Raw genomic sequence first — 22,879 nt, 5'->3', positions numbered from 1 at the left:
CTGAGGTCAGGAGGATGGCTGATTTGTAACTTTGATACTAGCTACTAAAATTGAGAAGGAAGGGGGAATAAAAGCAAAAGAGGTCACAGTTCTGTAACACTGACAGGAACACACAGGTGATGGGTGCTGTCAACATTATAAACTATATACAAGACAAAGCAGGACTCTTTCTTTTCCCAAAGAATGCAACAACAACAAAAAAGGTGTATATAACACAGTTGGCATATTATCGCAGGGATGAGGAAAGGGGGCTTCTCCTGAACATTACAGGCTTAACACATGGCGGTCCAGAGGACAGTTCATCTGTCTGAACATACATCCTCTCCCCCTTCCTCCTTAAATATTTAGCGAAGACCAGGCCAGTAGCAATGTCTGATGCAATTGTGGTGCTAATAAGACGTTAATAAATGCAAAGTTTTCCCTGAAAGGGAGCACCTTACTCCAGGAAGAGATGAGGGTGGGTGGGGGTTCATGGAGTGACATGGCTAGTGCCAACCTCTGGTGCATCTTCTGGCGGGCAATGGTGGCTCATCTGGCAGTCAGTTGGGTAGGGTGTCAAGCCCAAGGGATGCCGCATGCTGCTTTGCCCGGAGCCTTAGGTTCTCAATACTCGTCGTTTTACTGTTCAGGCTTGGAAGGGAGCTGGAGGCCTGCAGGATGGGTGAGGACCAGACCTGCTGAGCGTGAGAGAGCGACTGGTAGTACGACTGACAGTGCAGGGAGCTCAGTGGCGCCATGTTGACGTTCATGCCCAAGTAGGGCATGGCAGACGGTGTCCCCATTTCAAAGGAGGAGTAATGGACCAAGTTGTTGGTGGCTGCCATGTGCTGGCGGAATTGCTCCTGCAGGCGGAAGAGGCTCAGGGGTGAGGAGGAGTAGGAGTGAGTCTGAGCCAGGCCACTGCTGGATGAAGGCGTCACAGTCGCGCTGATGGGGGACTCTGTAGCAGGGAACAGAGGGGATGGGGGTTATTTCTACAGGCTGGATGTGGGTGCTGATCTGCACGCCAGTAGGGTTCAGACTGCAGTGTGGGCTTCTCTCTTGCATCAGGAAGGCAAATGAGAGGAGTTGTATTAGCTCAGGAGAGCTAAACATGTCTGTTCCATACTTAGCATCTTACAGCATAGAAATGGGGCTGACCTCTTTGCTACGGCTTTCCTGCTGCTGCTGGGCACTGTTCTCCCCAAGCTCTAATCTGAGAAGCAGGTCTTTCTGTGCTCCTGCTACAACAGACATCATGCCCTCTGTGGGTCCTGTTTAGTGCTGGGGACAAGAAGACAAGTCCGGGCAGCCTACCTGCAAGCACCCACACCATAGGGAATAAGGGACTATGCCCAACCACCAGCATACCCCTTAGAAATGCCAGGTCCTGACACCAACCCCCATCAAGATGCTGCCCCTCACCTGCTTTTGGGCTCGCTCTCTTGCAGTTCAAAGCCTTGCTGTCCACACCAGGGCTTTTGTCCACTTTAGTCTCCTCCAAGGTGCTCTTAAACTCCTCCTCTCTGTCGGTCTGGTCCTCGGGCGCTGACTCGCTGGCCGACTGCTCTGACAGGGTTAGGTTGAGGTCCGTGCCTACCTCGCTTGGGAGGCTCTGGACCTTCTCGGTGTCCGGGGTGGTGGCCTGGGTCTCCAGCATGGGTGGCTCTGTCTTTCCCTCGCTGTGGCTCCCTTCACAGTCCTTCTGCTTCTGCAGCTGCTCCTTCTGCAGGCTACGCTGCTTCTTCCGGAATTTGGCTCTCCGGTTCTTGAACCAAACCTTCAATGCCACAAACAGCAAGGGGGAAAACTGGTGAGAATCCTGCTTAGTGCCAAATTCAGCATCATTCAGCCTGGGAGCTTCAGGGGAACCCCAAGTAATGAGGTGCTGCAAGCCCACTGTGCCCAAGTGTCATTCCACTTTGTTAGATCTTAGAGCTCTACCTGTTTTCAGTGTTTCTACAAACAGCACAACAAAAATATTTTTTAAAATGTCCAGCCTTTATATTGATTCTTTAAGCCACTCCACTGGTGGTGTTTTCTGGATTTTGGTTTTTTTTTTTCCTAAATTAGTCAGGCAGTTGTCTGGTCTTCTGTCCAACCAGAATGTCTTACAGCTGAGCCTGATGACATTACATTGGCTTACAGTACAGTGCTCTGTTAGTTTCTAAAACCATTTGGTTATAAGTGTACCAAAACTATGGCAGCAGCACTCAAAATAAGTCATTACAGGCATAAGCTGTTGCCTGGGAACCGAATTTAGGGAAGGAGGAGAGAATCCATAATTTTTAACTTATATCAGTAGACATGGATTGGAAGAACTATATTTGCAAATCTCATTAGTGTTGTTTGGTTAGTTAGATGAGGAAACAAAAATTTTGAAGATCAAAATGACATTTCTATAAAAGAACTATTTTTTTCTACTACTTATCCATTTCACACTGAAGAACTTGCTATTTAGTCTTTTAAAGCATAGCAATGCAAGAACCTCCCCAGCAGTTTATGAAGCACATTGTGCTAGTTGAAACTAAAAAAAAAAAAACAAAACCAAACTTTGGCCTGAGATGTTACAAATATTGACACTGGTAGAAAAGAGCAGCTGGAATTACTTGGGTTTCTGGTCTTCTGAGAAAGCCGGAAAAGCCTTGCAAATAAATAAATAAGTAGACTTCTGTTGGTGTTTCTAAAATTTCCCTCAAAGAAATGCGAAAGAACAAATGAAAACCAGTGTACACTTCAGACAATCCTAAATTTGAAAAATGTGCGTGAGGATTAAAAATTTCTTTAGCAGATGTGTGACTTCAGATTATTTTATTCCCGTCCTGCCCACACCTTTGACAGCTTTACTGCCCCAAAATCTTTGGTTACACTGGAAGAATCTTGAAAGGTGAAGGGAAATGTCAACCCTCTGGGAACCCCACTATATTCTTTTAAACATCCCCGCTCACAAACGCACAAAATATCAGTACCTGGACTCTGGCTTCAGGTAGGTTTGTGCACATAGCCAGCCGCTCTCTCATCACCACATCTGGGTAGTGAGTCTTCTGGAAGGTCTTCTCCAGCGCCTCGAGCTGTTGGGCGGTGAAGGCCGTGCGACTTCGCCTTTGTTTGCGGTGCTGGGATCCATAACGTGCCTCCAAAATGATGTCTTGAAATGTACAGCCGTTGGAAAACAAGAAAAGTGGCCAATTTAATTATTGGAATTTGTATGCTGACAGTTGAATAAAGCACTTACTAACACCAGATGAACCTACAAAATGTTTTTGTCATGGCTCTAGATCTAATAAAACACATACACGCATTTTGCTGGCTAATTGAGGTGTCCGAGGAGATAAAACCTCTGACTAGAAAGCCTGTTCTGGAGAGGCAATCTCTTTCTGTGGCAGCTGTGGAAAGTGTTGAGACTCCAATGCTAAATTTGGTTGAAATAAGCCACTCTGCTCCAACATCAGTAGGGCAGACCCCACTGTGGCATAAGCTTCTTTCATTAAGAAACACAATTAAAAACAAGGTGGGGAGATTCACTGTTGTAATCAGGAGAGGGGCCCAACATTATCTGTCATGTTCTCCTTGAAGCCAAGGGCAGAACTTCGGTAGGCTTCAATGCTGCATGATGCACTGCGCTGATCAGTGGGAAGAGTGCATGCAGCTTGAACGCAACTGCCTCTAGTTTTGTTGGCTGCAGCTGCATTAGAAGACATGGGTCTTCCCAGAAGCCAGGCTGAGCTAGCTCTTCTTTAGTGTCTCGTATGTAGCTCACTGTAGTCTTCAAGGCATGATATTGGAGAGCTGTTCTGGGCTCCAGTTCAGGAAAGCACTTAAGCTCATGTGCTTATGTGTGTTTAGCTTGAAAGCACGTGCTTTACTGAGCACGGACACTCTCCAGCATCTGGGGTGGAAACGCCAGCCAGGAACCAAGCCCAGCCCCACTGATTGCAAGCCCAGAGCTCATGTGCTGAGCTCTTCTCAGTAGAGAAGGTACTCAGAAGGTCTGACTTTGCAAACTGTGCTTGCAAAATTGAGGGCAGAGAAGAAATTCAGACTGGGGAATATCTGAGGCCAACAGTAAAGGGTTTATTATTTTACCAGAGGCGTTATTATTGCACAACAGCTAGTGGGAGTAGAAAGATCTTAAATCAATGACAATAAGTTACTTTAAAATGAAAAAAAACCCCACTTTATTATGCAAGTTGGGACATGCTGTGCTACAGCATTGGAATGAAATAGTCTGGCGAGAGGTTTGCTCTCAAAGAGGAAATGCAGAAAGAGTCGTGTCTGGTATCATTTTTAATTCAGTTAAGAATGTGACTTCCAGTAGAAGGGAGGAATGAACACACTAGGAAACAACATAATAGGGAGAAAAGTCGGCATAATCAATGTGCGGAGCCAGATGAAAGGTCTTGCTGCTGTTTATTTGTGCTTTTGTCATGAGCATCATGGCATGAATGTAAACAATAAAACAAAACCTGCTGTAAGGCCAGCCCCAGAACCACACAGCCAGGTTCCAAATATGTTGGCTAAAGAGCGTAGCAAATCAGCTTTGCACTACTCAAGCATTCCTCTTCCAAACTTCCAGCTGTTTCATTCTAGGTCAGCATTTGCAGCGACTTTCTGGGCAATTGTCAAAGCCACGTGGTTTTGGCAACCTGGAAAAGATGTGATCAGGCTAAAGGTCTTCGGCCAAATACAATATAGTGTTGGTTGCATACAGGAAACTTTTGTGCTCGAGGTATCGGAGCTCCTCGGGGAGTTAAAAAGCTGGTAATAGCTGCCACTTTGGAGGCAAAGAGACTGTCCTTGATGTATTCAAACACAGCTCACAGTACAGCCAGGCAAGGAGAAGGGATGTTCCAGGATGAGAAATTGAAGCTACCCCAAAATGTTTTACAAAGCTAACATTTGTGTTTCAAGTACAAGAAATCGGGAGAAAGGACACTGGTTAAACACCCTACCTGCAGGCTGGAATATTCCCGAATTTCTGGAGTAGAGGTTAGACCTACCAGCTCCCCAGAGGCGGCAGCTCATGCATTAAGTTTGGCCACTCCAACGGAAGCCAACCAGCAATTATTTTAATGTTTTAACTATGTTTTCAGGCTTTGTGCAAGAAGGAGAATATAAATTGCAGGTGACGCTTTGCAGTTACAATCAGAAACCTCTGTTTTCTGACTTAAGGTCATTTGCTTTTGTGCTGCTTTATTCTGACTGTCCCTGGAAGGCAAATGAGATCTATAACCTGAACTGAAAGATATTCAGAAGTAATAGAATGTGAAGCAACTGCAAAGGAACCAGCTTGTAGATATATAATGCCTACCCCGCCAGTGCTAAGCAGACAAGGGGACCGTGGGATTTAATTTGGCAAGTCTTCCAGGTGGGTTATTAATTTTAAAGATAAGAGGTCAGAAAACCAATTGAATCTCCTGGTCAAGAATACGAGAATAGCTTTTTTATTCTTTTTTTTTTTTTTTTTTTTAATCTCCCTCTCCTTTTACTCTAGTTAAGGTCAAAGACATTAAGTCCTCCATGCTCTACTGTAAAAGATACAGGTGATCACAAAAATCTTTCAAGAGATCCTTGCATCTAGGAAAGGGGTACCTTGAGACGCAAGGTCTGCAAGGCACATTGCAGAGTTCAGGACCATCTGCTCCCATCTGACCACTCACACGCTAAAAGGGTGAGGGAAGGAGGGCATGGACAACCAGGACAAGGAAAGTGCCCACCAGTCATCACTCTGCAGCCCAGCAGTAGAGCCAGGATTAGAGTCCAGGTCTGCTTGATCCCACTTTGGTTCTTTTTCTATGAGGACAGCAACTCCCAGCTCTGCCCTACAGCTCCCCAGAGATCCCACAGGCCACAGTGAGTGGTCTGAGGAACCATGTTAAGGAGGTCACTATTATCAGCTGGATAAGGGAACATTGCTGGCATGAAGATTTGAGATCCTTATTTTGGCTTAAGCCCATGTCTCTTAAATTTAGCCCACTAAAGTTGTCTGAGTAGATAATTTTTTTCCACCTACTCTAGGGTGGAAGGAGTCACTCCACATTTTTTTTCTTTAATATCAGACAACTAGAAAGTTATCTTAAAGCAGATGTGTAGTTTTTAGACAGTCAGGGAAGATTGTTCCATTCTGGGAAGGTCTCTAGAATCACATCTACGGTAACTTTTTGCTTTAGCTTCAGTATACTGGTTGTCAGGTCTGCTCTACCACACTGCATCCAAGTCCTCACCAAAACGGTGATGTTGCAGCTGTTGACCATTTGCCTGGCAGTAGCCTTTGATGATCTCAGCCAGATCTGGGTGTTTTGTGGTAGGCTGAAATGTAGAGCAAATATATTTGCCCTACCATACCAAATATTCTCAGGTCTCCATCAATTATTTTTGAACAATTCCTCCTACCAAATCATAAAATACTATCTGGACTTTGCACTTCCTTCTAATGACAGTATGGATGTAGTGCTGTTGTTACACTCATGGCTGAACACAGAAAAACAGATCAGATGCTCTGGGGCAGCGACTCCTGTCCCACTGTCCCACCATCAACAATGCTGTGTAAATAACACTCTCTGGGTAAAGTCACATGCGATTTTCTTTGAGCCTAAAAAAGTTCTTTTACGGAAGGCAAAATACAACAGCAACAGAGAGTGAGCCAGCAGGACCTGCAAGAAAGCATCACCCAAGCTAAGGTCTAGGATCCCCAGGAAGAAGATCCAAATGAAGATTGTTTTCCAGAGAGAAAGAGTGTTTGGTAGGACAAGAAATGGTAAATAGTTGCAAGAAGGGGCAACATGGAAGAACAAGCTATGGCCTGGGATGGCAGGACATGGCTGTTAGGGCATGCAAGTCCTGGGCCCCTCAGTGGGGGAATCCAATTCACTGCATGCTCATATTCATTGTGTTGTTATTTACTAACAAGAAAGTAAAATTTTCTGCTATTTTTTGTTCACTTGTTAAAACATATTTCAGTATATTTTTAATTCTCTCTTTTCAATCCCATATAGCTGGGCTGCGTCCCTTCTCACCCCCAGGCTCCCCAGCTGTCGGAGGCCAGTCTGCAGCAAGGTGCAGCGGTCCGCTGGCAGCGAGCACTGGAGGCCATGTGTCACCTGCAGAGCTTGGCCACATGGCCGGTATTCAGGAGCACACCATGCCAGTTGGCTATGCCGCACTCCAACTCCTGAAGAAGAGTTTCACTCAGTGCAAGCAACAAGGTGTTTTTTTTTTTTTTCCCAGCGAAGAGCAAAAGCCATGGGTTGTTCTTACCAGCCAGTCTCTCTGCCAGGGTGAGGGCATGCACTGAGGGCCTGTAGTCGGGGGTGTGCTGGGCTTGCTGAGCTGCCTGCTGGTGGAGGTTGTACATGGCGCTCAGTGAATTCATGGCGTGGAGGGAGTAACCGTTCACTCCATAGTGCTGCATGGCGACATAAACCTGAAAAACAGCAGCCGGAGGAGAGAGGTGCTTAGGAACATGCTATTCCAGGGTCCTGGTGTCTCAGCAGAGCTTTGGAAATGCTGAACTCAAACTTAAGCTGACACATGCAAGGCTCACTTCCAACCTCCCAACTCCAACAGGTTCTGGGACAGGAATCAAAATACCTCCGGCAGATATAAAGCACCAGTGACACCACTCTGGCTTCCAAGCTTAAAGATCAGCATCTGACTGTATCCTACTCATGATATGCTGAACAAAAGATAGGAAAGGAATTTTTTTTACATACCATAATACAATATATCATATTATTGTTACTTCTAATGAACCAACCTAGCTTTATCCCAGAACTAGCTGCGATTTTGTCCCTGTCGTCACCTACAGTGGGCCGTTCCATAATCCCATTGCTATAATGACAAATAACCTTTTTTATCTGAACCCACTCACATGTAATTTATTTCCATTCATTTTACTTAAGGTTCTTCTTAACAAAACACAAATGATACAGAAAAAAGGAAAAAGAAACCCATGTGGTGTAAAAGAAAAAAAATCTGTAGCGTAATAGGACCAAAAATGTTATGACTAAAGAGGGAATTAAGGTTTGCAATAAATACTGACATTTCATAGCTCAATAGCAAGGAAATTATTTCAAAAAACTAATGGCTTTTTTTCTACTGTGGGCTCTGCATGAAACTTCAAGCTGTTTTTCCTTATAGACCATCTGTAAAACTGAACTAATATTGATCTCAAAAGCTGAGTGATGCTTCATTCATCCATGTTATAAATGACTGAGGTCCTCCAGGATGCCGTTTCTGTAGTTTGTAAGACATCGGAAAGGAAGTTGTGAAACCTTTGCCATAAAATAAAATTTTAAAAACACCACTTACATAAGTATGTCATCGTCTGGAAAGTCAAAGAAGTCAGACCATTCAGAGAAAGAGGTCCAGCTGGACTAACTTAAGGAAAGCAGACAGGTTATCTAGGAAACCTCTTAGAAAACAGTTCTGATCACTGGAGGGAGGTGGTTCAACTCCCATGATTTTAGGAGAAATCTGATGCATTGAACAGCAAAAATTTGGATGAAAAATTATCTGTTGTTTTTTTCTGTACCGACGAAAGACCTTAATTTTTGCCTGTAGAGGATTTGTACCATGGAGGACAGACTCTCAGTGAAGAGGGAGGAATGGAAACAAGTTGGTCCCACTACCCGTCCTGCTCTGAATTACCATTCTCTCCCAAACCACCTTGATGTAGGAAGCACAAACATGGAGTGATCTTGTTTAACCTCCAGAGACCAAGCTGTAGTTCCTGGGTAAAGCAGCTGAAGTCTGTGTTGTAGGGTCTAGCAATGACCTGGGGCATCTTCTGGCTTCACTGTCACAAGCACCTCTCCGTCACTGTGCCCAGGAACAGAGGAGAGAAGCCAAGCAGCTGGAGTTTGGTCAAACACCCTGCCAGCTCAGGGATGGTCCTCATTGCTCTGGGATGGTTTTTTTTTTGACTGAGTGATTTTGTGTCATGAGTGTGAGTGCTGCCTTTGGGACTGTCTTCTCAAAGAGGCTGCAGTAATTATAAATGAGTAATTTGGGAACCTAGCACTCAGCCTCAATCCTGTTTCCCCAAGTCCCTTCTGCTCTGCCACCACATCATTTCAGTGCCAAGAGTGCTGGTGGAGGGCGACAGATCCAGGTGTGGTGACACGAAGATCTGCTACACACCCTGATGCCACCTTCATCTGCTTTGTGTCTTCCTGTTTGCCCACTCTGGGTTCACTCCCCAATTATTCTTTAGTTTTAGACTCAAAAAAAAGCTTGGTGGCTATCCAGCACCTGCATAGAATCATAAAATATCTCAAGCTGGAAGGAACCCACATCCCACCTCCCTCTGCAAAATGCCAGCCGCATCCTTATGGCCCACGAAGAATGTTACTGGTCACGTCCTTTCCTACCACATCCTATATAAGAGTATAAAGAAAAAAAAACCCTACCTCCTATTTCAAAGTACAGGCAGACAATTTTTATATGAGTAGCTCATTTCTTGAAAAATGGTGCCTGAGACATATGTTGCAACTAGTTCTGGAAAGGAGGGGAAAATCAGATCTGCTTTGTTTTATGGTATCCCGGGAATTAATTTTGAATTAATTTGCAAAATGTTTCATTTCAAAATTTACACAAGCTTAATTTTTAGAAAAGCAAAGTCATCCCCAAAACAAAATAATAACCTTCATCTATACCCTATCAAGGTTTTAGTCACTTTAACAGGAGAGAAAGCCAACACTGTTCTAAGCTGAACCACTGTGAAAATGGATATTTTTGGTTCAGATGCTGACCTAAACACAGGAATGCCATAGCTCTGCTCTAATCGAGCTTATGGAAGACCTGAGCAATGCCAACATTGTTTGCTGGTTCTCTGATCAAAGTGAGTGACTTCACATGCCAACAGATTTTTGGCATTTGTATTTTCCTCATGATAGGTACACAGCAAAATTACAGCAGGGATGTTGCTTTGCTGGACTGGGTGGCACATACTAAGGGACAGGAGCGCGTCCCAGCGACACATGCTGTTGACATGGTCACAGAGGAAATCTCCCATCACCTGGGGAGGACCTGCAGGTCCCCAACCTGGACACCACATTGGATGATTCTGGTGGCATCTGCGGCGCAGCCTCACCCCGTCCTCAGTGTGGTTCATTTCTGAAGAGCACCGTCCCACCCCAGCCTGCGGCAGAGCAGCTCTCAGCACGCACCAAGTCGGATCGGTGGGCAGCAGTGCTCAGCCGGTCCCCATCGGCAGCAAGATCACATGAGCTGGCTGGAGAGTCATTCTCTGCTTCACTTTTGCGGTCCAAGAGCAGGACTGGTGTTTCTGGCCAACACGGGCAGGGAAACAGAGGTTTGCATCTTCATTTTGCCTCCTCCCTTCCCACCCCCTAACTTGTGAACTGGCTGGCCAGTTTCACCAGCTTTGGCCAGCGAGGTGGACGTCTCAAAGCTTATTAAGTTCCTGCGTGTTTCATGAAAACCATTTGAGGACACAGAACCTATTAACTGCCCTGGGCTGCTGCCAGACCTCCATCCTTAACAGATGCTGGAGAATCCACACCAGGGCTCAGCCTTGCCCGGAGATATGTGGAAGGCCAAATGTCTTTGACTCCCAACTCCTGGAAACTCCCGTTTCTTTTCTAATCCCCCTTGCATGCCGTTGGTTGTGTACCAAGCTGGCACATTAAGGGAAAAATGAAGAGGGAAAGGAGGGGAATTATCCCATACTACACAGTCTTCCAAGGACACTGCCAATGATGTTGTGTCTGGAGCCCAGTGTTTCCACTGAAACACTTGCTTCAGGAAGATTTCAGTTTATTTGATTGTTAAAAGATGCTTTTGTGTGTACATGTGTGTCTGAATGAACTCTTCCGGGTGGCCTAGAAAAAAGTGCATCAAATAAAAAATAAAGAAAATGAAAAGCAGGGGACTTAATAATGATGGACTCGGGATGGGAGTCAGTACCCATCACAGCTTTAGTGATAACTGCCTGGTGTGCTGTGGTGCAGACGACGGGCAGAACTTCCTACCCACTTGTGCAGCAAATGTATCATCCCATATTCAGTATAAAAAATGAGGGAAAAGGAGATATCTTGCATTTACAGAGCGAGACTGTTCAGCCTAATAAGCAAAGTTAACTGAGACCGCAAACAGCTCCTGTTTAACTGTCAGCTCTGAGCACACTCCAACCCCAATAAATTAAATATTTAAAAGACATCATGCAGCAATTTTTTTTAATGGAGAAAGCCATTCATCAAGCCACCACTGTGTTTCACAAGCTGTCGAATAGTGCTTACACTGGTTAAAATAATCTTTATATTTCATTAAGCAACCAAATAAGCTGATCCCTCCCCACTGGCTGTATAGATGGTTTTAATTTTCAAAATCTGCAAATGCATCTTTTATGTCTCTGGGTGGCTGGAGGGCCTCAGGAACAGTCGCAACCGGGAGGAGGATGAGAGCAAAGTTTGAGCTCCTGCTTTGTGAAAGGGTATGGGTTTGAGCAGTTGTCGATACAGCTGGGAGCGTAGAGTCCATCCTGAAAAAAAGGGGATGCCTCACCCTGATTTTGTGCATCAGAGATCGTTGAAGAGTTGGGAGTGGTGGAGAAAGGAGATGGAAGCTGAGGAAAGGTGCAGGAAAATAATAGGTGAAAGCAAAATCTCTCTACAGGGTAAGAGGAAAATTTCTCTATAGGGTGAGGCTAGCCTGGGTTTGCCCCTGCCGAGAGCCTGTGGGCTGATGCTGCAGCATTTGCTCAGCACAGAGGGATGGATGCCTCCGTGCAGTGCCTGGGGCAGGTGGTTTCCTTCTGCACGGCCCCTCAGGGCCACATCGGTGACTCTCCCATCCCAGCATCAAAAGACTTGCTCTCTCCCGGCTACCCACATTTCGCAGCACCAGGCTGCAAGGTCTCCACACCGTGCCCTGTGCTGGACCCTGCCGGGTTTCCCACTCCTTCTGCCTTTGCAATCCTGGCATTACTACCGCAGTCCCAAAAACTCTCCTATGGCTTTTACCTCTCACTTAAGTTTTTACCATGGGAGTCTCATGGATGCTGTGCCCATTTTAATTCCCAAGCCTGCAGACCCCTCAGGCTGCAGGGGCTGTGTCCTGCCAGGATCCAGCCTCACAGAGAGGACCAGGGGTTCCCCTTAGCTTCGACTGCTGCTGGCTATGAGAAACCCAGGTTTCTCCATCATCTGCATCGCTTAGAGGCCAGGCGATACATGTCTCTGCCCACCCCAGAGAGCAGACCACTCTTTATTCAGCTGCTGCTGTTCAATCTCATGCAAAACAATTTGCACATTTACCAGCCAGGAACGGGAACCCCGTTATCCCGGAGCAGAGCTGCGCTGCTACAGCTGTAACGCGGCTCCCATCCGCCTCTTCCCTACACTGGCCTCGAAAACCTCAGGTTCCCATAAAGTCATATAGCACAAGAGTGGTGCAATTTATTGTACACCACTTAACAGTGTAGCATATAGGGAAAATTTGGCCCTGGGCTTTAATATTATCAGATTTGTCTTCTCAGCTTTTGTAAAAGGCTTTAAGTTTCCCTATTTAACTAGTAACTAATTTCATATCCAGGCACATAATTCCATCCTGAGACAAGATGCAGAGAGGAGAGAACCACGCATTTCCTTGCCAGATGAAAACTCCTGTTCCTAGCAGCTTGTGTTTGTGTATGTGTGGAATTGAAACAGATTAGGGAACAATAAAACATCCTTTAAAAATGAGATATTGAAGTTTTCTGAAAAGCACCTTGTAACAAAACATCCATATTTTCCCTTCTATCAGGGGGAAAAAAAAAACACAACAAAAAAACCCAAAAACCAACACAAAACCCACCCTGGAGCTGTATTAACTGCACCCAAGAATTTGAGATCAGGGACATTTTCTGCTCGCTCTTCTCCTTATTTCACCCCCGTGTTCCCCCCATCAAAACGTCTTCAGTCTGTACCCAGCTTCACCTGCCAGCCACACACAAGACCTTTAACAAAAACACAGAACTGACAAAACTCATTAGGGGAGAAACGTATGCATCCCTGCAGCCCGCAAACTCAAATGTCACTTGTGCTGGCCACAGAACTTGTCCCCATGCTGAGCTGTCCTGAACAAGAACATCCACGGCAGCTCCCTGTGCCAACGCTGCTCTGGAGGAAAGGAATTTTAAACCAAGACAGTGGTTTTGCTGAAGTCCCTTATTCTGGAGTAACAGACTCCTTTCCCCCTGCAAATCTAGACTGAGTCAAGATGGAGGAATTTTCTTCAGTAGCTTATTCTGGCCAGTTTTCCCAGCTAGAAGTAAAAAACCGCCTAGGACAAGACATTTGCCCTTCACGAGCAAATGCTATTGGGTGAGATGAGTTTGAGGCTGGATGTAGGACTCAAAGCTTTGCAGGGGCTTTGGACCATTTTCTCCTTTCCCTTCAGCTGTTCCCTCCAAATACTGAGTCATCCCAAACTCAAAAAAGTACTGAGTCTAAATTCATTGACCTACACAAGATGCTCAGATACCATCATGAAGAATGGGGTAATAAAACATATGAGTTAAAAATACTAAATTTGGGGTTAAAATTGGGTTTTACCAGATCCCACTTTTGACCGGTGGGCACCGTGGGGTGTTATGCTATAATTTCATTAAATCTGTCCAGAAATTGGGAAGTTTGGTGATGGCGGGGAGGTGTATGAGGCCTTCTTTATGTGGGAAATAAGCTGTATTAAAAAAGTTACATCTGGACTTCAGCAACTCATTGGTAGAAGTAGATTTCAACACCGTAGTTCATTACTGATGAAGAGATATTCACCAGAGATGCATTTGAAGCTTGGAAGAGCTCACCACCGCTTCGGGTCTGCACCCTGATGCAAGACACAGCTTGAACATGGGAAAAGCATCAGGAAAAAAAAAAAATCATGAAAGAAAAGTCTGGTGCTCTTGTCTGGTGCTCAGGGTCCTGCAGGTGACAGAAAAAAATAGGAGCAGCCCTGTCAGGTAAAAAGAAAAGTTGTGGTCCTCCAGCCTGAGTGCCTGCTCGGGTGGTACAAATTGCTACTCGTGTTTATGCAAAGCACAGGAACCCGTTGTTCGTTACTAACGGCGAATAACAGCAAATGGTTTGTGCTAACAATGTCCCCCTTATTACTGCTGGCAATAAACATCATCGAAAAGAAAATCATAACAAAATATTCCCCCCCGCCCGCCCCAGAGCTGTTCTGCTTTATGATTTTATGCTTTGAGTCCTTATTCAGAAACACTTTAAATCAGCAAGATAAATGATGAATCTCTGTCTCTGCTTATCTGACAGTCTAGGAAAATAGGCTTACTCTATATACAGACATTGGGGTTATATGTATTTGGTACTAAATGAATTACATACCTGGGGGGTTCTGAATAAATGATCCTTGCAAGAGGTTTTCTTCAATCTCTTTTTTTTATATCCCTAAATCTTTAAGATATATAAAGGTCCAAAATCACGCAAGATAATAACCAGCATGTTATAAATCAGTTTTGTTCCTCACGTGAGATTGCTGAATGTCTAAGGAAACAATCTCACCTTTGTAGTGGATGAAATATAAATAATTTGAAATACTGCAACACATCATATTTTCTCATTCAAACGTCAAAGTCTGAGAGCAACATGCACCATAAAACCAGGCTTCCAAAGGACTTTTCTTATAACTGAAAGAAAAGAATTGAGAATGGCTCTCAAAAAAATCAAGATTTCCCTATTTGTAATCTTTCTGCAATATTTTTACACCCCGGAATTAATCGCAGTTAATTTCTTAGTGCAGAGAGAGATCTTAATTAGACCTGGTCTAGTTGAACAAGTCGCAACCCGCCGAAAGCAAAACCTGACTGATTATACCGATTCTTGCAGCTCACATTCAGCTACTACTACTGACGTTAGTATAAATGAAAAAGATCTTTTTCTTAAAACTAGGAGGTCTGCTAGCAGCTGAAATTTGGAAATACTTCCAGTTAGGGACAGCGTCACATTTTTTGAGTAGACCTCAAATAATTGCCTCTGTCAGGGCTGTGTTGCTGAAGAACACAGCAACTGTAGTCGCAATGCTCATTTATTTGTAGCAGAAGCATAATAGGATGTGAGAGGGTTTGTGAGTTTTATGAAACAAACCTCAGAGCATCCTGCTGAGATGGGGAACTTTTATTGCAGGGCTCTATAAACTCAGACACCAGGCTGCAAACGGCTGAGATAACAGGCCTTGGCTGACAGAGGTAATTCTTATCAGTTGCTATGATTTTTATTTAAGGTTTTTGTGAAATCATTTCCCCTCCAAAAGTCCCAAATAACAGAACCGAGTGATTGATGAGACTGTTCCTGGCAAAAGACTTTCCAGCACCTCTGTTTGCAGAGGCGTGCTTCAAAGGACAGGCTCGCAAGGTCTGAAATAAAATAAAACAAAATAAAGACACCCTCAAAGTCTCTGCTTTTGAGCCAGGCATAAGTTTTAAGGCTTGGAGCCCAGCAATTTGCAATGTAGAGCCAGGACTGGGATCACTAAACATCACTGTGGTGTTAAATCTCTTGCTTGCTGTAATTTATACATAACAATCAGTGCTTACAGATCAAATCAGTATAAATGCACCTCCCTTCTCCCCTTCGGAGCAGTGCTTAACCCTCAGTAAAAGCTCTTATAATCTATATTGAAGCAGAAACGTTTTCCTGGGTAAATAAGAAAAGCTCTTAATATGAACATCACTTTGGCTCTAGTTTCAGGATCTCATTCTGCTTCCAGCTCAGTCAACAGCAAAAAAAAAAAAAAAATCATGCGTTTTAGATTTCTTAGATTTCTTGTGATTAATATCGCAATGGAAACTGAACTCTGCAGCCCAGACCAACCCCAAGGAGTTTGAGTACCTCCAGCCCCGGCTCTGCCAGCGTTGCTGCTCCACGCTCGTGGATGCGAAATGCAGCAGCATCCCGCTGCAGCCAGGCTCTCACGTACCTGCGTCTGTTCTCATGTCTCAAGACCTGACGGCATCTCTGCCTCCAGACTGGCCCTGACTTCAGGACTCGGAGTAACCTTAAAGTGCTGTACAATCAAACTACTGAATTCACAAACAGCTTAAAGTGTTTAACTTGGGTGTTTATATGCAAAAAAAAAAAAAAGTACTTTTACCCCTTCCAAAATATGCATGTTTCTGGCTTAGTTGTATTTGCATGCGGTTTGCCTGGCTCAGCCCTTCCTCTCACTTTTGCGAAAATGGCTTTGCTTGAGAAGCAGCACTTTGTTTGCCTTAGCGCTGGCAAAGGGAACTTTCCAAACTGGACAATGGGAGAGGTCCAGACTTCCCAAACTCTGCCCTTCTTCAGGCTGCTGGCAGCATGAGGGGCAGCTGACTGCTTGCTCTCTGTCCCCAAACCAGTTTTGCCTGTGGCGTATTTGACTGCAGATCGCTTGCATGAGCAAACTGACTGGCTTGAAGGCAGCTCCTTGAGGCTGCTAGTGGGGGTTCAGGAATCTCCACTCTTCCTGGAAGATGGAGCAATATCTTGGAGGGTTTTACCCATGACATGGTCTTGTTAACAAGAGAAGATTCTACAATTCTGTGTCAAAACATGTTTTTAAGCCTGCGACATTTAGTGACCAGGACTTCTGTCTCTCCTGAGCAGCACAACCACAACGCTGATCTTACGATCAGCCCTAACAAGAGAGATAAGTCACTGCAAGAAGCGCTGGGAGAAGACGGCCCTGACAGATAAGCGTTATAAAGATTTGCTGAGGCGGTTAAAGACATCCCCAGTTCCTCTCCTGCTGCTCTCAGGTGCTGCCAGCTCGAACTCATGCTTGCTCCGGGCGCTCCCAGTGCGATGCCTCAGCCGAGATGCTGGGCTCCAAGGGCAGCAACTGGGATGAGGCACGGAGTGAGGGCAATTTCTCCACCCACCATCACTATTCATCGAGTAAATGTAAGTTGGGTGTTAAAGTAAGAGCAGTCAGATACGCACAAGAGGAGGAGAGAGCAACGTGCCTTTGTGAAATGCAGTTGTCTGTGCCGCATCGTTGGAGTTTAACCCAGTTGGCACAAAATGACTTTCCTAGGTGCTCTTTCAGCTGGTTCGCTGAAAAGCTGCAAGGCTGTGACACCAAGTGCAATTTTGTTTGAAGCTGATTTTGGAGAGATCTAAAGAACAAGCAAATTTTGAAGGAGAACCCAGGATGTTTCTGCAAGTACAGCTGGGCTCTAGGTCTGCCCCTGCAGATGGTGCTTATAGCACTCAAAACTACAGTCACAAAACACATGGTGGCAACTGCTTCTGCTCAGGCTAAGATCAGCTATAAGGCAAAATGACAGACAAGTCCTACCTTAGTCAAAAAGAAAAAGAAAATAATCCTGAAAGGCAGCTCAAGCAAGCCATGCCATTGTGGGGCACTTTTAATACCTTAAAAGAACAAACCAGAAGTTTTGATTTTTCCTTCTTTACAAGTTGTAACACTAATTTTCTTTCTACCACTAAAAAAGTGCTATTTGAGTTCAATGGCTTTTACAAGGAGGGGTTGGGGTGGGGGGAAGACTTGTGCCACCTTAAAAGAGGGCCACAAACTGGAGTTAGCAGCAGAGGCACCAGGGGCTGGGGAGCACCAGGAGCGCATGTAATGTTTCCTTTCCCGTAAGCATTTGGATCCATACACCGAATCAAGCACAGTTGCCAAGGTAAGCAATATATTTTGGCCACCAGCAGGTGATCTGAGCTTTAAAGAGCTGCATGCTGTAAAACAGGCAGAGTAGCTAAACGTCCGCTGGGTTTTGCGGGGAGATGTGCAGTCCTTCAGCAGAAACACGTTTACCCAGCGTGGGCTAACACACGCCAAGAGCATGCAGAGCTGCTGTCTGCTCGCTCCCCCCGGCGCTCAGTACAGCTGGTGTCAAATGGCTGAAGACATGGGGTTTCTGCAGCTCCCTTGGCAGGAGCATTTTCTACTCCCTGAGATCCATCAGCTTGCCTCCCCCAGCCCAACTGTTTTTCTTTTTTGGAGGATCCTAGTGGAGTTCCCAAGCATCACCCCCATACACACTCCATACTTTAAGTTTTAGCATCTGGACAGTTTAAAGAAGCATTTCTCAAATCAGTGTTTGCTCTGGGCACACAGAGGCTGCAATTGGTCCTAAAAGAGTTGTGCCAGCAGCTACCAGGAAGAAATCACATTTCTATTGTGGTCCACCCACAACTCCTGGCTATAAACACCCGTTTGCCACCGTTTGGAAACCTGCTGGTCCCTCCCGGTCCCAGCCCTGCTCCCAGCCCTCCCTCAGAGCTGCTCTGCCTCCCAGGAGCTATATCTGTACCAGATGTGCTTTAGACAAAGGACCTGATCCAAAACTTGATGAAGTCAAAAGGGAAAAAAATAAAATTCAGTTTCAGTAGCTTTTGGACTGGAACAGACCGGCAGAAAAAGACCCAGGGTCTGGCTAACACCAGTGCACCCTGAATTAATTCCTGGATATTTAGCTGCATTTCAGAATTCTCCACCCTCTTTGCAACAAACATATTTTGATGGACATTGCCCCAAAGCAGATTAGTTTATCAGTAGTTGTATAGCATTGGAAAATTTGGGCTTTAGTGAACCCATGTTCTTCAGCATTTTCCCTACTTCTGTTTTTTTGCCAAATGAAGCGAGGTAGCTATATACATTTCTGTTCAGACACGAGCAGTGGAAATCAGCACTGAACCTTTTGAAAGGGTTCAGACCTGACTGACATTTGTCAGTGCCTCTGCAGAAGCACTTCCAACTTGATGACCTGAATTTTGGGATGCCCTTGAAAAATCACTGAAAGAATAACTATTAGAAAACATGGGCTACTTCTAGCTAAAGGGTTTACCCATAGCTTCACCAGCAAAACCAGTAGGTAGCCACATCAGAAGAGCTTGGTCCTGGACCTTCTCTGCAGCACCTTTGTTTTGGCAGGGCTGGTTGTGATAATGACAGAGGAGAGAGAAACTCTGTTCACTACAGCTTCTTTTCATCCGATTCCCCTCTTTCTCAGCAAAGCATTCTTTCAAAGGATAAAGACACTGGGAACAAAACCCACTGCAGTCACTCCCTCTATGACTATATTGTGCAAAACTTGCCTGGCCAGCCTGCCCTTCTCTCTGACCTGTGGGAAGCTCCTCTCCCTCTGTTTCTTTGATGCAGGTAGCGACCCCGGCACTAAGGAGAAGCAAAATCTGCACAACCTCTGTGAAGCAGAGCTGCGTCTTCTGAAACGGCAATAAGATCGCTACAGGAGCCTGCTGATACGTGTGAGCACGAAGAGAATGTCCAATGTAGACATCAAGATCTCTTTAAAATAGCTGGGAAAGCTGGAAAGCTAATCTAAATTGGCTTTCTGTGTACCGACGGTATGATTTTGGACGTATTGTTGCATTGGGTACGTTGGTGTAATTTAATACAACCTCTCATCAGTCATGGGGTAACTCAGAGTTGAAGTCACTCTTACCCTTTCAGGAATTTTCTGCCCTTACGCTTCTTAGTTAGAATGGAAAAACTGAACTTAGAAACATAATCTGAAAGCCAAAGGGTTGTAGGTCCAAGTCTCTCTGGCTGGGGTAAAAGAGGAACCGGGATTGACTTGTATCGGCTTACTCATGGGTGAAAAGCGAGCATGGCAAGGAAAAGCTCAACAGGCACAGTGCCAGTTCTGAGATGCGGTTAAGAGACACACGGAACAACGAGAAACCGCAGATTCCCCCCAGTGCTCCCCACTGCCCTGAGCAGCCCAGGGAACGTGGACCAGGGAGGCTGTCAAACCTCTCCTCTTCAAGGTGAGCCCCATCCTGCTCTCCCTAGGACATGCAGGGCAGGGGGACAACCTCGTCTGCACTGGGGCACCCCCTGGGGCTCAGCCTTTGCCCCCATCGAGGACACAGCCCGCGGCCCAGGGGAGGGTGAAGAACTCATCACCCACGGGGGGCGTGGGACAACCCGGCTGCTTCGGGTCAAGCTGTCCACGGCTTGGAAACTCGGAGAGGGAAGGAAAAAAGCAGCAGGGATTGCTTGAAAAGCTGGGGAAGGGGGGGTGCTGGAGCAGCCCACCTCGCTGAACCCCGGCCAGGCTGGGAAGCGGCCGGGGACCCCCCGTCCCCGGGACCCCCCGTCCCCCGCCGAGCCAGCTAAGAGCAGGTTTCCCTCCTCATTTGCTTTGTGCTCCGTGCAGAGGTGAGAGGAGAGAAAAAAAAAAACAACCTCCAGCCCTGCCTTTGGGGAAGCGGGAGGCTACTTCAGACAAAACTGTTATCCATTAACATCCAATTATCACTTGGTCCAAGCCATTAATTATAAATCAGCCTCCTAATTGGGATAATTAGCTCTCTGCTACTTAATGTAGTATGACTGATGCGTTTGGAAAGAAGGTAATCACTCCATTTGTTTAGCGTTAGGCGAACAAATCCAACTCTCACGGTTTAATTTCAGCCTTAGCCCCCCCCCCCCGACCCCCCATCAGCATTAAAAGCTCTTTGCAGCCCCATTAATTGTTTGGGAATCACGGCGGGGATGGGCACACGCAGCTCGGCGGGGCTTTCGGGAGGGCAGCCCGGGGGCCGGGGATGCGACCGAGCCCGCTGCTTGCCCCCCCTCCCCCGAGGGGGAATTGCTATGGTTTTGGGGAGGGGGTTAATTAGAGCGGACGGGTTTGAACCCCAGCGCGACCCACAGGTGCGATCGCTCCGGAGGAAGCGGGGGGCTCCGCTCCCCGCAGCCCCTCGCCACCGCGGCCCGGCCTCGCTTTTAGAAACCGCTTTGGGGAAAGGGGAAAAACTTTTCTTCTTCCTTTTTAATTTTTTTTTTTTCTCTCTCCTTTTCCTGGATGTCTCATTAATGCCGGCTGCTCGGCGAGCCGCCGATAGCTGCGGGACATGATTAGATATTTATTACTGTCATTTACATGGAAAACTTGAGCTAACCAAGTGGAACTGGAGGGGGCCGCCGGAGGGGACGGGATGGGGCGGAGGGGGGACATTTCTTTTTTTCCCCGGCGCTGGAAGCCGAGCCGAAGCGCTGGACGCAGCCGGAGCCCGGCCGGCTGGAGCGGCGGGTGCGGGGGGAATCCCGCAGAGCCCCCCCCCGCCCCCGAGGACGGGGATTTTGGGCCGAGCCCTCCCCGGGTCCCAGGCTTTGGTGATGCTTCGCCCCGCTTGCGTTTCGTTTCGAAAGCGATCGGGCAACGCTCGGTGCGCGCATCCCACCGGGAAACGGGGGGTGCTGCCCCCTCCCTCCTTTCTGCTGCCGGGCTCGCCGAGGCGACCCTGGGGGACACCGGGGACTCTGCCCGGGATGCGCTGACCCCTGCCCGCCCCCCCGCCCCCGGCCGAAGTCTCCGCCTGGAAACAAATGAAAAAAGCAGCCGGGGAAAGGCGCTGGCCGCGGGGACCAGAGGGCTCCGTGCGGGACATTTCTTGCCCCTTCTCCCTAAAAAAAAAAAACAAAAAAGGGGGCAGCCACGGCAGGTCTCGCAGTCAAACCCCATCTCCGATGGAGGAGAATCTTCCCCGAGGGCCTTGCTTTGGTCTAGAGCAGTCCGTGTCCACCCCCGCAAGGCGGGACCCCCCTCCCGGGGAGGTCACCCTCGCCCTCTCCTTGTCCCCTGCGAGGGGGACGGGTCCCCGCTGCCCCGCGCGGCCGGCACCGAGCGGGGACACGGACTTTTTTCCGCTCAAGTGCTGGCTGCGGCGGAGCCCCCCCTTCCCTATCTGTTATCCCATGGCCCGAGGGGCGACTCTGGCGGAGATGTATGAGATCTCTTGCGGTAAAAATATGCATGCTGATCCCCATTTGGTTAGCCCTATAATGGAGGTGTAAATAGGTTTCGACTGCGAAGCCCTTAATTTATCAAGCGAGCCTGACAGCGCAGGTCCGGGATTTATATACCTCTTAAAGTGAGAGCAGGGAAGCGGGGGCGGCACAGAACGGCCCCCCAGCTCCTTGCAGGCGGGTCACCGTCCGTTTTGCCGTCTAACCTCGCAAAGGGGTGGTGTGGGGGTGTGATTTTTCCTAGAAAGGTTTCCTAGCGCTGCCGTAGTCTTGTCCTCCCTTGCCGTCCCTTCTGCACTCAACTTCCAGCCGTATCAGGGGGAAAAAAAAAAAAAAAAAAAAAGGCAACAAACCACCCAACCCCAGAGCCACCCCCCAAGCGGGGCCATCGCCCGGCCTCCCCCTCTCTCCCGACCCCGCTCGGGGTGGTTTCTGCCCCCGGCGAACTCTCACAGGGCTGCGCGGCTTATTAAAACATCATTAAGTAAATGGGGGGGAAAGTTGCACTCTTCCCTCCCTCGGAGCCCGGCAGACGGAGGGATGCGCGTCCCCCACCTTCCCCTGAGCCGGATTGCACCCCGCTCTTTCCCGCCAGCTGCCTAAATCCGCACCGGAGCGGGCCCACGGCTTCAGCCCACACCGAGTTTCGTGTGAGCGAGGCCTTGGGCTGGTAGCAGAGGTTTTGCCTTTTTTTTTTTTTTTTTTTTTTTGAGAAAGCGTAGTATACTCCAAATAAAGAAGAAGGAAAAAAAAAAAAAAAAAGAGAGGGACAAGGAGTGGATAGGATTTACGCTGGCGCCCGGGCTGGGCTTTCTCTCCTCCGCCGTGCGCGCATCCCTGCCAGCGGCTCCTCCGCCGGGCGCGGAGTCCCCCACGGAGAGATTCCCAAACAAGCCCCAAACTCGCCTTATTTCCCCCCGCATCCCCAACCCACCCGGAGCCGCGCTGCCCGGGGCTGCGGGGGGGGTCCTTACCTGAGGCGGCGGCGGCGGAGCAGCCTCTCCGCCCGCCGTGGGAGCGGTGACACGCGTGGGAGCGCGGCCCGGGCGGGGAGCGGGCGCGGCGCTGCGCCCCGGCCCGCCCTACTCCATCCGCCCGCGCTGCCTGCGCGCTGCCTCCGCGCCCGGCGGAGCTGCCATCTACCGGGAGGCTGCAT

At 47.5% G+C, this 22,879-nt stretch overlaps 1 protein-coding gene across 1 annotated transcript; it reads right to left on the bottom strand.

Moving 5' to 3' along the window:
- Positions 1-539: 539 nt before the first annotated feature.
- Positions 540-22,879, bottom strand: DMBX1 (diencephalon/mesencephalon homeobox 1; the record flags this gene model as incomplete). The annotated part of the gene is given in 6 exon segments (XM_082311402.1): positions 540-940; positions 1,405-1,759; positions 2,949-3,127; positions 7,237-7,402; positions 22,698-22,772; positions 22,775-22,879. Coding segments are annotated over 6 exon segments (1,281 nt in total).

This window comes from Platalea leucorodia (genome assembly GCF_965183815.1).
Source record: "Platalea leucorodia genome assembly, chromosome: 5".
NCBI lineage: Eukaryota > Metazoa > Chordata > Aves > Pelecaniformes > Threskiornithidae > Platalea > Platalea leucorodia.
The sequence above is the reverse complement of the archived record's forward strand: the minus strand, read 5'-3'. Positions and strand labels throughout refer to the sequence as shown.